At 39.4% G+C, this 16,424-nt stretch overlaps 1 protein-coding gene across 1 annotated transcript in view; it reads right to left on the bottom strand.

Moving 5' to 3' along the window:
- Window positions 1–16,424, bottom strand: part of cped1 (cadherin-like and PC-esterase domain containing 1) — a 175,226-nt gene that overhangs the window by 111,500 nt on the left and 47,302 nt on the right. Inside the window, exons 5-7 of the mRNA XM_052030704.1 lie at window positions 13,976–14,132; window positions 10,798–10,975; window positions 5,957–6,099 (exon numbers count right to left, since the gene is read on the bottom strand). Of these exons, the coding sequence (XP_051886664.1) occupies window positions 5,957–6,099; window positions 10,798–10,975; window positions 13,976–14,132 (478 nt within the window). The remainder of the gene's footprint in view (window positions 1–5,956; window positions 6,100–10,797; window positions 10,976–13,975; window positions 14,133–16,424) is intronic.

The raw sequence follows: 16,424 nt of genomic DNA, 5'->3' as shown, positions 1-16,424 counted from the left end.
CTGGGTATCATCACAGTTTTATTGATTTACATTAGCCTGTCTCCTGTAGCATTCTCATTGGAAGTCACACATACACTTGACTCAAAGAGGAGTGTTTTATTAGATATTCCCTAATGTATGTTGTCAAACAAAATCAAAGCAGAATTAACTGAATGTAAGTAATCGATAATCTTGATGAAGCTTTTTAAAAAAAATGTGCATTCGAGAAAAATGTCATACAATGTGGGCAAACATGAAATATGTTGACTGCATAGTAAAGTAGGTAAGTCCATCACATAAACAAATTAGGCAACACCAACCCCAATTATCCAGCAACTCAACTAGCATCAAGGATGTTTAGGAATTGGAGAATGAGAATGTTTTGGATAAGCTTTACCAGCATTTTAACAGCCACATTCCATTGGCAGTCCTAACATCTTGAGTGGGCCTCCATGGCAGGTCCCATGTGTTGCTAAGGGATGAAACAAGCAGCAGATGTTCTGGAATGATCATAGGGGCAGGAATTGTACTGTAAAGTGCTGCTATTTACATGCTCCATAATTAAGCTGCTGAGGTCTCATGATATTTGTGCTTCAGACTTTGTGGTCACTGCAGGGATGTCTTTAAATTGCCAAGACAGCCAAGCAGTGTTTGCAGAGCCTTCCCATTTCCATTCTTCTTCAATTGGCCAGGCACAGATGAGTGTCACAAAATGGAAACGACATCGCTCTTGTCCATTGGTGGCAGACTTTATATTTCTTCTAATGTCCAAAGGAATATTTATATATTGCATTTTTCCTTATGAGGCTCCCACTTTGAGCTGAACAGACACTGGAAGGGAACCCACATTTAGAAGTCTGGCTAAAGGTTAAAGGAGATTTTTGGTATCTCAGGTCACCTGTAGGACCTTGTACTTTCTCTGTAGCTGTGACACTTTACTCTGTACTGTTATTGTTTTTACCTGTACTACATCAATGCACTCTGTACTGACTCAATGTAACTACACTGTGTAATGAATTGACCTGTACAATCAGTGTGCAAGACAAGTTTTTCACTGTACCTCGGTACAAGTGACAATAATAAACCAATACCAATAGTCCCAAACACAATTATTTTTCCTGGAGCTATTTAAAGTACAGGCTAAGGTTGAACATCAAGAGTGTAGATACTACACCACTGCTACTCGATAGTTTAGGTCAAGAATTGATGGTACAATCTACAGTTTGACTGGTGCAGCCACAAGCACAGCTGAGCCTTTTTCTCATTTTCCATTCATACAAAAAGAGACCACATCTTCCCTGGCCTGTTCCCAAACTGTTCCATATGAATCAGTTTTATAGATGAGGGCTAAACCCAAGAGCTCCATACTCTCCCTGTACCAGAGCAAAAAATATGTTGTGTTAAAATATGCTGTTCCATTTTTAGTTTTTACACTAGAATTTTATCTCGGGTCTGAACCGTCCTACAGGCAAACCTTGTGTCATTATGAACCTTTCCTTGTCCAAAATCTTGATAAACAGAAGCAAGACCACAGGAATTTCCAAGGAGAATCCTTGTCATTATACATTGCCTCACAGAAATATACTGAAAATCATTGCAATATTCTCCGTCCTCAGAAAACAGATTCAATTTGCATTTTCAGTCCAAGACTCATCTTACAGACTATTTCATATTATGCAGGTATAAGAACTGTAATCAGTGGCAAAGCATTTATTTATAGAACTTATGAACTTTGCTGTTTTTTATTGTGTACCAAAACCATAAAGAAATTACCATTCAACATGCTCGGATACTTGAATCGGGAAGTCTTTCTTATGCAATAAACCATTGGTATTGAGATCATCGCTTTCAGCTTACTCCCTCTGCTGGTAATGAAAAGTATTGATGGCAAAAATAAACTTGGAGAAACTCAGTGGGTCAAGCAGCATCCGTGGAGACAAAGAGATTGTCTACATTTGGGGTCGAGACTCCTCATCAGGACTGAGAGTGCAGAGGGGAGATAGCCAGTATAAAAAGGTGAGAGGGAGAAGTGAGACAAGGGCTAGGAGGTGATAGGTGGAACTAGGTGAGGAGGCAGTTTAGCAGGTGGAGGCACGTGGGAGAAGGGGAGGTTGGAGGTAGAGACAGAGGCTGGAATGGGATAAGCAGAAACAAGAGGCTACAGATGCTGGAATCTGGTAAGGAAGGTGGCGTGGAACCAAATAAGGGAGGGATGAGAGGCAGATAGAACCAGTTGGGGGAGGGGATAGGAGAATTGGAAGTTGTGGTGTGTGGGTGATAGGCAGATGGAACCAGGTGGGGGAGGGCAATGAAACTGGGTGACAGGGAGGTGTGTGGGGTGGGGGCATAGATAGAAAGAACCAAAAGGGGTGAGAGAAAGGAGCGCAGGAAGCGTGGGTTATCTGATGGTGGAAAATTCAATGTTCATGCAGTACAAATATTGAATTTTCCAGCTGTGATCTCTATATCGTCTCTCCAACTTTTTGTATTTAATTCCCCTAGCCTCCTGTTCTCTTCACAATTTACTTTGTCACCCATTAGTAAATATAGCAACTACACCTTCAGTGTCTTCATGCAAGTCATTTATACACATTGTAAAAAGTTGAGATCCCAGCAATCCACCACTTCAGAAAAAGATTCATTTATGGTTCCTCACTGTCTCCTGCTAGCCAGCTGACATTCTGTTCATGCCAAAATGTTATCTGCTAAACCACAAGCTTTTATTTTATGTTAATTTTTAAAAGAACTCCAATAAATTGGTCAAACATGATTTCCTTTCCTGGTGGGATTTTTTCATTTTTGCAATATTTTACTAGGTTGGTGGTACAGATTGTGGAGTTTCTGCCTTACAACTACAAATGTCCCAGGTTCGTTCCTGACCTCTGGTGCTATCTGTGTGGTCTCCTTGTGACTGTCTGGGTTTCCTCCAGGCTCTTTGGTTTCCTCCCACATCCCAAAAAAAAACACATGGAGGTTGGTAGGTCAATTAATCACTGTAAATTGCCCCAAGCCTGTGGCTGAGTGGTAGAATCTGAGGGAAGTGGATGGGAATACAAGAAGAATTGGGTAGAATTGGTGTAACAATGGGTGCTTGATGGTAGGCACAGACTCGTGGACCAAAGGGCCAGTTTCCATGCTTTATCTTGCCATGCTTCTTTGACTATAACATTTTAGACTACGTTTCAAACCAGTTTTGTCTATTTCTAGCAGTCCAAATTTCCTCATTTGGAACTGAACTCGGATTTGTACAGCATGAAACAGGACCTTCAGCCCAACTCATCCATTCTGACCAAGTTGTCTGCTTGAGCTAGTCCCATTTCCCTGCGCTTGGCCCATATCCCTCTAAACCTTTCCTGTTCATGTACCCATCCAAATGTCTTAAATGTTATAATTTTACCGTCCTCTACCACTTCCTTAGTGGCTCTGCACAATCTGTATGCAGTGCAGGGGGCTGTTGTCTAATTAACTCACCAGTCCAACAAATGCTTCCTCACCTTATCCTGACTGAATGTACCCTTCGGTGCAATTCCTCTGAACTCAGATCTATACCGATACAACCTTAGAAATTCAGGAGCACATTCTTTGGAGTTCCAAGACGTAGCAAGTATATGTTGCAGAGCTTTCCTATAGTGAGCACAATGGCTTTACTTGCACCTGAGTTGCCCAGAGATGGCGGAGAAAAGCCACCAAAGCATTCCATTTTCCCCAAACCATCCCATCACATTCCTGGAAGGATGATAGGATGGTTAACTATCAGAAGACAAATATATCACAGCACTGACGAAATAGCAATCATTTCTATTCATAAATGCTGGTGGCATGTACGGTTACCCTGATGGCAATATGAAGCTCTGGTCAAACCTATGCACTGGATGCACAAAAAGGTCCTGCGTAATCAGTGGAAGGAGCACAGCACCTCATGATCTACCAACTCTCCTGCCCCTTTCAGTCACGCCTATCCCATATGGTTCGTGCATTAACTTCTTCAGAACACACAAAACTGGAGTGGAAGCAAGTCATCCTTGATCCTGAGGTTCTGCCCACAGAGAAGCTTGCAAAGAAATGATTCTACGACAGCTGGCTTCCACTGCAGTTCTCTGAACTCTCTTGTATTTCACAGTGAAGCTAATGGGAAAGAGCTGCTGAAAGGACTTGTGTCCTGCCAGACTCGAAGTGGCTGATGCTTTCTCTAGCAGCAGCCACTGGCAAAGAAATAAAGAACAATGATAAAAGTGGAGTGGAAAAACTAAAATGGAAGCTGTAAACTGGTCTTTGTCAATCCAAAATAACCCTGATCCTTTGATCACACTTCAAGATTTGAATGCCCCTTTAAAGATGGCTTCAGTTGTTCGTAGTCCAATCCTACCAGATTGTACTGGGTCAGAGATGTGGCAGAACTGTTGTGATTATTTTTTCATAAAAATCTCCTTGCTCCAAATTAGATGACATTAACCTGAGCCCCCCAATGTTTGGTGGCAGGCAAAAGTACAATGGGACACAGTAGAATCATACTCTAAGTTTAATGGCCTGCCCTCTAATGTTAGTAGGGAGCAAGAGCTCTCTTTTAAATGCGGCAGGTGAGAAATAGCTGATTCAGCACACATACAAACACTGTGGGTAGAGGCTAGCAATAGGCTTTAATGTGCTTGACAACTATTGCTCAGGGACGCTTTTGATTTAGTGATTTTTTTCATGCACGGAAGCTATTCCATTCTAATTAACAACCCGTATTTCTACAAGGACTCCATCCACTTCCCTCGCACTTGGGAAATCTGTTACACTTCTTGAGAAGACCAATCCATTGCATTAGCTCATCTACCTTGCTCTGAACTTAAGGTCGTCAAGCATTCTACTGTCATGTACCCCAATTCATACCAAGTCTTGTTCAGTCATCACTGCTCTGTTTGCTGACCCAGTTAAATGATGCTTCCATTTCAAAATTCTCATTTTTGTTTTCGGATTTCTCCATGGCCTCACCCCACTATTAATTCTATAATTTCCTCCAAGGTACCTGTGTTCCTCAAATTTTGGCTTCTTGATCATTTGCAAATTTAATTGCTGCACCACTGGCAGCCATGCTAGAGAGTTATAATCACTGACAGCCACTGGTTTTTGGCTACAGGTATCTTCAAAATGAGTGGTCCAATTCTCACCCTAATGCACATCTCTCTGCAAGGTAGAGTTGTGTCCTTGATCACATGCATCAAGTAGTCACGTACTGGGGGACATACAGTATATTCTACTTTCACTTCTGAACCATCTATATTGATTTCAAATGAATGAAATTTCAGACGAATACAATGTGCAGTCACCACTATACGGGCATGTTTAGTGCAAAAGGAATATCTATCACGTCTGTTAGTGTCTGAAAAGTGGCCTTACTATGGCTTGTAGATACAGTGCGTTTAAGGTATTATGTATCTGGAGTCATCTGTCACTCCTAGAAGTACTTTTTGTTCTCTTTTCTTCCTACACTCAATAACAGGGGGAAAAAAAACATCGTCACTACCAATCAAAACAATGCTGTCAGATGATTTTCTCTCTCAAGAAATGAGCTTGTTTAGCTTTTAAGGTCCATTTCAATTTATGAAGACTGCAATATTTTGGATCTCATTCATGGCATTAACAGGCAGATTTGCACAGGTAGATCTTCTGAAGCCCCAAACATCACAGCACCTTTAGACAAGGTTTTGCAATAATTTTAGGTCCTGTGATCAGCAGACAGGAAGTAGGTGGATTCAGTAACTTACAAAATTGCCAGCTCAGACAACATATTGCCATCAACATAAGTCATTCTACCTCTATCATTTTCCACACTCATGAGAAATATTTAATGATTTTTTTTGTGGCACCAAAAGTATTAACACAATTCCTACTGTAGACTTCTCTAAGTTAAAGTCAAAGTCAATGATTGTAGCATTTAGATTTCAAAATAGAAAATTTGAACTCCAGTGTTAGCAGTGGTCAGATTACTCACCTTTCTGATGTTCCTTGACTACCAGTGGAGGATTCAATATTCACTTCTGCTATTAATAAAAGTTGTGTAATTAGCTCCTTCATGTTCTCAAAGGCCTGTGCGGAAGCAGTTGTACCAAAGTATTTTTCAAAATATTCCAGAAGCTGAAAAAGATTTTAGACAACTTGTATTTATGACCAATTTTCTAAATAGATGTACTATAAAATGGAATTCCTTCATAAATGTACATAGTTTATTTACATTTGCAGGGAAAGATAACTCAGAAGAAGCCACAGCCATCCCAGGATAGGAAGGGATGGTTCAAACTTCACTCAGTAGAAATGAGGAACTTCTCTGCAAAATTGTGATTTCGTGCATCCGAAATTTCTTCTGCTTCACCATTTGTGCTGTACCTTTCATTGTTCAGGCTCCAAACTCTGAGATTTCCTGCCTAAAACCCTCTGCTTCTCCACCTTGCTGGGTTCAAGGATAATCCTAAAAATCTACTTCTTTAACCAAGCTTTCGGTCACTTGTCCTAATATACCTCCTAAGGCTCATTTTTGTCTCCTACCTCTCCTGGAAATATATAAATACAAGTTGTTATTGCTGAATATCCATTAAGGAAGCAAGAAACCCAGTCATTAGCTTCAGGTGGATGCAAGAAAATCTCAACCTTCACTTCTCACCCAAAGTATCTCAGTACTGCAACTGCTCCCATTCTCCCACCATCACAACTTCTCCCCCTAACGTATTAGGAAAGTAAATATTCTCATTGTTTATGGCAGTTATATCAAAAGTACCTGTTACACATAAAGTGGGGTTCTATTTTGATATTGCCCAAATTGGAATTGTGTCACGGCACCAAATACCATAAATGTACCAACACCTCCTTGCCATTCTAACTATGATTTCCCTTAACTACACATTACTGCAAATTTGAAGCAGGGATGGACTAGCACTTTTAAGATCAGGGACCACCAAGTTTCCAGCAACATCTATCACACTTGTTCCTGGTGTTCCAAGCATTTCACAGTGATGTCACTATTCGTAACATCAGCTAATTTTGTGACATATCACATTTAATTATTCCCCATTAAAAAGCGTAATTTGCACTTCCCTGCAGTTCCAGGGTCTGGCCACTGGGTGACAATGTAAAGCAATAGACTTACCTTGGCTCAACCAGTGCCATGGTGGATTCCTGTAGTCACAGGCTTGTTGATTTAAAGTTTTTAAACTTGAGTTTACTCAACAGCTTGTATTTCATCCTGAAATTAATTTCTGTTATTTCACAGAGCCTCTCGGTCTCATGAATACCCTACAGCTAATTTTGCCTGCTCCTAATGTCAACTATTTCATATCAGGAGCCTGGGTTTGTGGGTAAGTATACCTCCTTTTTATTGAAAGCTAAAGACAATACGTCAGTTGAAGATTCTCAGTCTTCCCACCGAGTTGTGCTGGTCTCCAGGAACTGAATGTTAATCTTATAAACTGTCCTTTTAAGCATTTTCTTTGATGACTTTCATTTATTTGTAATTAAAAATAAAAATAATTTTTCTTAACCATCAAAAACTAAGACTCCTTCATTGAGCAGAGAATTTGGAGTTAGGGGCTTACTTGATGAAATCTCCAGGAATATATCCAACCAGCCTCTGGTACCCCTTCCACGGACTGTGGTCTGTGCCTCTGCTCATTTCCCCTTGGTTCAGCTCCTAATAATGGTGAAGCCTACTGTTCCTCTCCTCTGTTATTTTTTCTATTCTTGTGCCTTTTCTCATGGCATCCTGTCCCCTAACTTTACTTATTTAGAATCCCAAATACAGTTTCATTCCATCATCTCCTTTCACTGGAATCTGGACCCCATTCCCAGCCTCTTCTTCCCCAGTAACATATTTACTGTATAAATTCCCCAGTAACATGTCTACTCCCTATATACACTCAACGACTGTGTGGCCAGATTCTACTCTAACTCCATCTACAAGTTTGCAGATGATACCACCGTAGTATGCCCTATCTCAAATAATGATGAGTCAGAGTACAGGAAAGAGATAGAGAGCTTAGTGACATGGTGTCATGACAACAACTTTTCCCTCAATGTCAGAAAAACAGAAGAGCTGGTCATTGACTTCAGGAAAGGAGGTGGTGTACATGCACCTGTCTACATCAATGGTGCTGAGGTCCAGAGGGATAAGAACTTCAAGTTCCTAGGAGTAAACATAACTAATAGTCTGTCCTGGTCCAACCACGTAGACACCATGGCCAAGAAAGCTCACCAGTGCCTCTACTTCCTCAGGAGGCTAAAGAAATTTGGCATGTCGCCTTTGACACTCACCAACTTCTATCGATGCACCATAGAAAGCATCCTATCCGGATGCATCATGGCTTGGTCTGGCAACTGTTCTGCCCAGGACCGCAAGAAACTGCAGAGAGTTGTGGACACAACCCAGCACATCATGGAAACCAGCCTCCCCTCCATGGACTCTGTCTATACCTCTCACTGCCTTGGTGAAGCAGCCAGCATAATCAAAGAACACACCCACCCAGGTCATTCTCTCTTCTCTCCTTTCCCATCAGGCAGAAGATACAGGAGCCTGAGGGCACATACCACCAGGCTCAAGGACAGCTTCTACCTCACAGTGATAAGACTATTGAATAGTTCCCTTATACAATGAGATGGACTCTGACCTCACAATCTACCCTTTTGACCTTGCACGTTATTGTCTACCTGCAATGCACTTCCCTGTAGCTGTGACACTTCACTCTGTATTCTGTTATTGTTTTTACCCTGTACTACCTCAATGCACTGTGTAATGAATCCCGTACGATCTGTATGATTGGTATGCAAGACAAGTGACAATAATAAACCAATATTTCCTCCTGTCACAGCATTTCCCTTCCCCTCTCTGAAACCTCATCCTTTTTCCTATTACCTTTTTTCTCTTCACACCTTCTTTTACACAATTTTTCCATTATTAATACTGTGACCAATTCAGTTCATTACTCCACTGATAAATGCAATTGATTGTTATATCTTGCTCAGTGGAATGATACATCAGTTGCAAACAGAAGGGGAAAACACAGCCACGTTGGAAATGGGGGGAGGATTATGACTGGTAAACAATGTGCAAAATACCTATAACGTGAAGCAGAAGAGTCAAAGTTCTGTGGGAAATTCTATTGTGAACGAGGTTGTGTGCATTGTGTGCGAAGAAAGCTTATGAAGGTCTGGCTCATGCCAGACCCAGATCAGGTGTAGAGGTGTAGAAAGTCCATCTTCACAATTGTTGAGTCCAGAAAGAGGACCAGTGGGGGTGTTGGGTGAGGGGGTGGGTGTGGGGGGGAGGGAAGTGGGGTTTAAAGCATGCTGGAGAGGATAGGATCTGAAGTTGACAATGGAAGGGAAATTGGTGGGCAACCAAAAGATGGTGATTGGGTAGTATCAGGGCAGGGTATAATTTGATGTGATCCGGCTGGGTCCAGGGTACGATTGGTTAGATGTGGAGGCAGGGCCCCCTAGATGCAATGGGAGCAACAACAACAGGGGCATGGAGGGGGGTGAACAGAGAGGATAGAATTTGAAGGAAAATCTATCTGCATGACAGTAGGCCAGATAAGCTCAGGCCCCTTATATCTATTACCAAGGCAAGTCTCAGCTGTCCAGTCAAGGCCCAAGTGGGCTGTGCTATTTACAAGCCTCAAATGCACAAATTAATTTACACAAGTGACTTCAAAGTTTGTGTTGCGTGTCATTTAATGTCATTGCAATACATGCAGTCTCTGTGTATGCGTGTCCTACATATGGAGGATTGAACTTGGAACATCTGCAAAAGAGCTGACTGCATGCAATAGTCATGCTTGTAGCAGCTAAAATAAGCATTGCATTTAGAAACGTCTGGGTCTACTATGTAGGTTGATCTTCCTTTAAGTTCTAACCCTCTGTTCTTTCCTGTCCCTCCATGCAATTGCTACCATCATAGCTCAGGGGTCTCAACTCCACATCAGGCTGAGCCGATCCAATCATGTCCAATCACATCACTACCCAATCTCATAACTGCTCCCCTGCCATTTAATCTCACCTGAGAGAGAAGTTCTAGCCAAACTCTATTAAAGACAGATTATTCTGCCATTGCCATGAGTAATTCCAACCACTGGAATAATATATATATTGAAGAATATATTAATAACTTATTCAATTATACAAGAATTGATTAAATAAATCACAAGCATCAAAATTTAAAGCTGCAGTGTGTAAATAGGAAAACAAATGCTTTCTCTGAGATACTAATGAACTGTCCACAATCTGTCCTTCCCTGTAAAGTCAGTTTGTTTGCTCAGTCTTCTACCCAGCAGTGAGGTGTGATTTATAAGTGTATGTGACATGATAATACAAACAAATTCTAGGTTACTGCAATGCATATTGGCACAAACACAACTAAAGGGCTATTGGCTGGCTTTCATCACGGGCAATACAACTTTACATTGGATTTAACCATTACAGGCTAGTTTTACTTGTAGCTCAAACCAATTGAAACATTAGTGAATTTGATAAAGGACTAAACAAAGATAAAATATTAGATTATGAATATCTATCAAAATTGCATGTTATCTTTAAGTTTTCCTCCTGTACTGGATGAAATAATTTTTTTTAAAAAACTACAGTTAGAGATAAGAAATTAGTACAGTTTTACATTTAGGTGAACTTTGCTCCTTAAAAGTCCACTTTTAATGAAGAGTCCAAAAGGTTAGGCAACAATTCAAAAGCATTGAAGAATTTGTAATTTTGTTATTTTATGAATTTAACCTGGCTGAAATATTCGCAATATTTTCACAATTCCACGTGAAGTCAAAGTATAAACAGTTATACCTTGGTAACAAAGAACTTCTTATTGGGTTCACCTTGGACAAGTCCAGTTGAATGAATGAATGCCCGTAGCGGAGACAGTGAAGTCACCAAAACATATACTTTGAGAATTGCTGAAAGGCCTTCTATTGGAACACTTCGTTGCTCTCCCCATAGAGCATTTTCCGAAAAAGCATCATATCTAGAAGAGATCAAAACATATTGAAATTGATCTAGCTTTAAAAAATTTAAAAAGTCTAAACTAGAAATGCATACTAACAATATAGACTTGTTAAAAAAAGTTTCCAGAAGAGAAGCCACAGGAAAAAAAATGTAAGTTAGCTGGAAACTATTTTGTACGAAATATTATTTTGGTGACTTTTATACTGGAGGATTTGCAACATTGCAGGCTAGAACAATTTGCATTGCAATGTCAACCATTAAGTATGGCCAACAAAATTTAAAACCAAGTTTCCTCTATTCTGCTAAAAGGGCCTTGAAACTCAAGCCTATTGCACCTGGGTGAAAACTTCAAACGTTCACACCAATTAGTTAATGTTCATATTTTAAAAGAATCTAAAGAAATATCCAATTGCACTGTGTAACACACTAAGTAGCAGAATGGTAAAGGAAAAGGGTCTCAATTTTTGATGAACTAGATGGATGCTGAGCCTGGGGCTAATATCAAATTGGGGGTCTCAAAAAATAAACACAAAGATGTGACATTCTTGCTTTAAGAAATTATCATAGTTAAGAGCATTAAGTACTGACCTGTGCATCTCACAGATATACAGTATACACTGGACACTTGTATACAGACTCACATGCTTTCGGTCAACATTTTGTTTTAATAGAGAGCTCCCCATGGCAGCCAGATGTTGGAGAATGAGGAGGGAACAGGAAACCAAAAACAAAATGCAGAAAAGACAGTGTGGGTTGCAAGGAGATAGACAGGAGTAGGAGGAAGGTAATGGCAAAGGCGTCTCTCTAGGGGGAGACTGTCTTCCTGATTGTGAACTAGTCCTAATGGTACCTCAGGGTGACAATGGGCCCCAAGAACTCCCAATCATCAACAGCCGTCAGATCCACAGATCAAGGGGACTGCAAATTATGTTACCAGCTCACAGAAGATTTATCCTTACACATTTTCTTTTGGAATGAAAACATAATAGGAGGACTTTTTGAACATACAGACGATGTCTTGAGTGTTAGTTTAATTCTCACTGTTTTCTACATGATATCCCTTCTCATTTTGTGAGTTAACCACAAAAATCATAACATTTCCATCCAATTTCTGCTATTAGATTATTCAAATGAACCAGGCACGTTGATGATGTCATCATGCATGGGAAAGAGTGCACAGATGAAGCCTGCCTTAGGAATGAATGATGTGTCAAAAAGCCTAGACCAATCTCCCAGTGGGCAGCACTTCCACCAGAAATGAGTGTAAACACTTAACAGGTGAACTTTGCTTCTTATATATAATTTATGCATAGAATCAGGTGTGAATTTCCAAGCAATAGTTTTAGAGACACTGGCAGTTAACATTATACCTGCATTTAAGGGAGGGAGAACACATTGAGTCTACTCTATTCAGGTTAGGTTAATATTGGTATCAGGAAAAGTAAGAGAATTCCTATGAAAGAAGAAACTAGAAAGAAAACATCTAGAGTTATAGAACCGTGACAGCAGAAAAGGGCTACGTAATTCCATTGTCGCCCCCTCCATCATCCCTTCTCCCAATACTGGCAGCAGAGGCCTGTGCAGTTTTATGTCTTGCACCTAATAGCAGGCTCCTGCCCAAAATGGACAGGAGACAGCAGCTGTGTGGTGGGCAGGAGCAGTGTTTTGAGCGGCAAAAAGGGATGAGGAGGTAATAAACTTGTGTATTTTATATAGCATTTTTCTTCTGGGAAGCTCATTCTCTTTCTTTCTCAATCTTTTTATTGAATTTCAAATTAATTCAAATTAATATATATAACATTAATGATTACAGATATGGTGCAAAGAGATCGGGGTAACAATAATAACAGTTAATATATATACTCACAAGGAGTAAAATATTTAATCTGGACCTCCTGCTCTCTTACTAAGTAAGCATGATACAAAAAAAATTGAAAAGAGATTTAATTATATGAAAAGAGAACCCCCAAATCAAAAAAATAATAACAAAAGCAAACCAAAAAACTTGAAAAAAAACTGGACTGTTATTTCTTCGGTTAAAAAAAAATTATTATGTCGTTAGCTCCGCTCCTCTGTATTCAAAGGTTATTGGGAAGCTCATTCTAATCCCTCTGATGCTGTGATTAAATATTTGCAGCTATGTTTCCCCCTGCAAGATATTGGAGCAATAATATCTAGGTGTAAGCCAAAGAATTTAATGGAATTAACAAGGGGGTGGTCATTTAAAATGGAAGTGCGTAGGAATTTCTCTCAGAGGGTAGTGAATCTCTGGAATTCAGAGGCTAGCCCATTGGAGGTATTTAAAAAGGAGGAATGTAAATTTTTGAAAGATGGGAAAATTCAGGGCTCTGGGGAACTTAAGAGTTGAGGCCTAAGGCAGATCAGCCATGACTATTTTGCATGGTGTTGTGGACTTGAGGAATCACTTGCCTACTCCTGCTCTTTTCTTGATTCTTGAAAGACCAACACCTCTTACACTCTTCAGATCAATGCATCAGTTCAGAGGGAAGTCATTAGGTTCAAATGTTAAGCAACAAGTAATCTGCTAGAGGAACTTGGCGGGTTGAGCGGTATCCATGGGAGGAAAGGAGCTGTTGATGTTTTGGGTTGAAACCCTGCATTAGGATGGGGTTTTCGACAGGACAGGGTCCTGATGCAGGGTTTCGACCCAAAGCGTTAACAATTCCTTTCCTCCCACAGATGCTGCTCGACCCACTGAGTTCCTCTAGCAGATTATTTGTCGCTCCAGATTCCAGCACGTGCAGACACTTGTGTCTCCCACGTTCAAATGTTAACTTTGTTTCTGTCTCCACAGATGCTGCCTGACATGCTCAGTATTTCATTTTTCTCTTTGAAGTTGTTGCTGGCAGATGACTGAAGCTGGGGGCTCCCTGCCATCACTTTCAATGGATAGGTTGAGAGAAACAAATGAGAGAATAGTAGCCAATTTTAAAATGAAAGCATTTGTAAAAGCCTACATCCTCAAAAAAAATAATTAAATTTCTTTTGTGCTTCTTACTGTTTCATGCCAATGCCATTGTTCGGTTTTTGAAGCTTCAGAAAAGGGGTATTTCCATTGTGAGAAATTGAATTTCCAGCCTTTATCTTGTCACTGGTCGCTTCCAAATCCACATAGTGGTCAAAGCACAAAGGTGAAACAACCAAGGATTGAAGAACTAGAAGACAATGAATAAAAGAACATTACAGAGTTTCTTTGGAACTATTTCATCTGGCATATCCACAGTTCTATAGCTATCTTTATCTAACAACAATATTGTTGATATTGGGACAAATCACTTAATCCCTATTGTGGCCATAGGTCCTTTGCTATATTGCTTTTTAATAAGATAAGCAAACAGTGTGGAGCTTCAAGCCAAAAACCCTTCATTGATGGTTAACAGCACCCAACTAAAGCAGTGTTTGGTGTAACAATATAGAGGTCATACCACATGGTACACATACTTTTCAAATACACACACAATCCTTATTACCAATTAGATTTACTGAACTTTTCATTCAACAGAACATTGCATTCAGCTGAGGAACTTTTTCAGCAAAAGCACCATCACAAATTTGCAACAGAGCAAAAAGTAAATTTGGAGAACAAAAGATATTTGAATGGATTTGGATTATGCCGATTTAAAAAAGGTAAATATGAAACTTTGAAGGGATGGGTTTGCTGCCTGGGAACAGTCATTTGCTTTACAATGCTTCCAATGCACTAATCTAAAACAAGCAAAGATTAGATTGTATCATAACAAGTTCTTCGCAAAGCCTTGAGCTTACCAAATACTGTAAACCACATGCATAGAAAAAAAATGCATGAATCATAAGATGAATACATTTAGTAGTGTTGATCACACTACTCAGTAATAAGTATCAAGACTTATTCAGCCGAAACAGAATATTGACAAGCTTTCCTATTACAAAATGTTTACTTATTTTGCAGATATTATTTTAAATTTATATTTTCTGATATTTTGCACAAGTTAAAAAATGATTATTTTCATCTACAGGTCAGAAAACAACCATAGTAAAAGGTACAAAGTAACATACAAAACATCTGCTGTTAATGCTGAACAAGTGGTAATGACAATTGTCTTTTCAAGAGAATCAAGAAATAAAATGCAAATTTAAAATACGTTATAAAAGCTACCTCAAAGTATTATTTATGCCTAATGGACTTGGTGGGGAGTCTTCCCCAGAGGAGGAAAAAGCTGCAAGATACCCCGAGGTGTCAGCAATAACCCTTGTTGCAAAACGAAAAGCACATTTGTTCACTCAACCTTCTCCTCCCCCACAATGCCACAATACATATTTTACAATCATTTTCATCAAGTCATAAGATTATGCACTTAGATTAGTTATGGTAGATTTGAGTCCTAAATGTCAAATTACTGCCACATGATAGATGAATCCCAGATAATGAATCAGACGCTATGCCACTGAGATTTCTACATCAAAGATGTCAAATGGGAATGTTATACCCAACTGCTTCAATCCCAGTGAGTTAAACAAGCACAATCACCAAATAATCTATGTAATAAATTGGCCGTGAAGTTTAAAACTTAGGCCATATGGAGGTATGGGTGACCCCACGTCTTGTCTGCAAATCCGGTTGGAGCACATCTAAAGATGAACAATGAAACAGCATAGATAATTATAAGCTCCTGATTGTGTGGCATTTAAATCTTTTCCTTTCGGTTTAATTGGTATTGTGGTATTCTATTTTTAGAAGCCTTTTTATTCTATTTACTTAGTAATTAAAGGGAATCATCAACTCTAAAACAAATATATAAAAATAAGCTTTTAAAACTGATATTAGTAATATTGATTGTGCGAGTGCCAGATTGTCATAAAAACCCATCTGGTTAATTGATGCCCTTCAGAGAAGGAAATTTACCACCTTTACCCAGTCTGGCCCATTTTTGATTCCACCCATCAAAGTAGTTGACTCTTAACCACTCTCTGAAGCAGCAGAGCAAGCCACCGAGTTCAATGGTCAATAAATGCCAATGTTGACATTAATTTTCCCATCCTGCAACACTGAGGAATTTAAATTGGTTTTATTTTCACCCATCCTGTAGGAGTTAGATTCTCCTTTTTTCCATTATTATGGCTTAAAAATAGCCTTGTAAAGAGGTGACAGTGTAGAGTTTGAGATATCTATCAGGATTCTATCCAAGTGTAGGAGGCAAGTGGAATCGAGTCAAATGTACAATCTAGCAGATCTCTGCTAGTTAGAGATACGAACTTTCTCATATTCTTCTCTTGAACTGAAATGCATTAAAAATAACTGAATTAAAACAAAATAGGCAGTGATATTATGCTTTAAAGTTCAGTTTTTAGAAATCAGATTACAAATGTGATTTGTATTAATTTATCTACTCAGTATTTTTGCCACATATTATTTAAATTGTCTTTTAAATTTCAGAGTTTAAAATACACAGAGAAAAAGGCACTTTGGA

The sequence above is a fragment of the Pristis pectinata genome, chromosome 15, assembly GCF_009764475.1.
Source record: "Pristis pectinata isolate sPriPec2 chromosome 15, sPriPec2.1.pri, whole genome shotgun sequence".
NCBI lineage: Eukaryota > Metazoa > Chordata > Chondrichthyes > Rhinopristiformes > Pristidae > Pristis > Pristis pectinata.
This window is presented reverse-complemented; position numbering and strand designations above follow the sequence as displayed.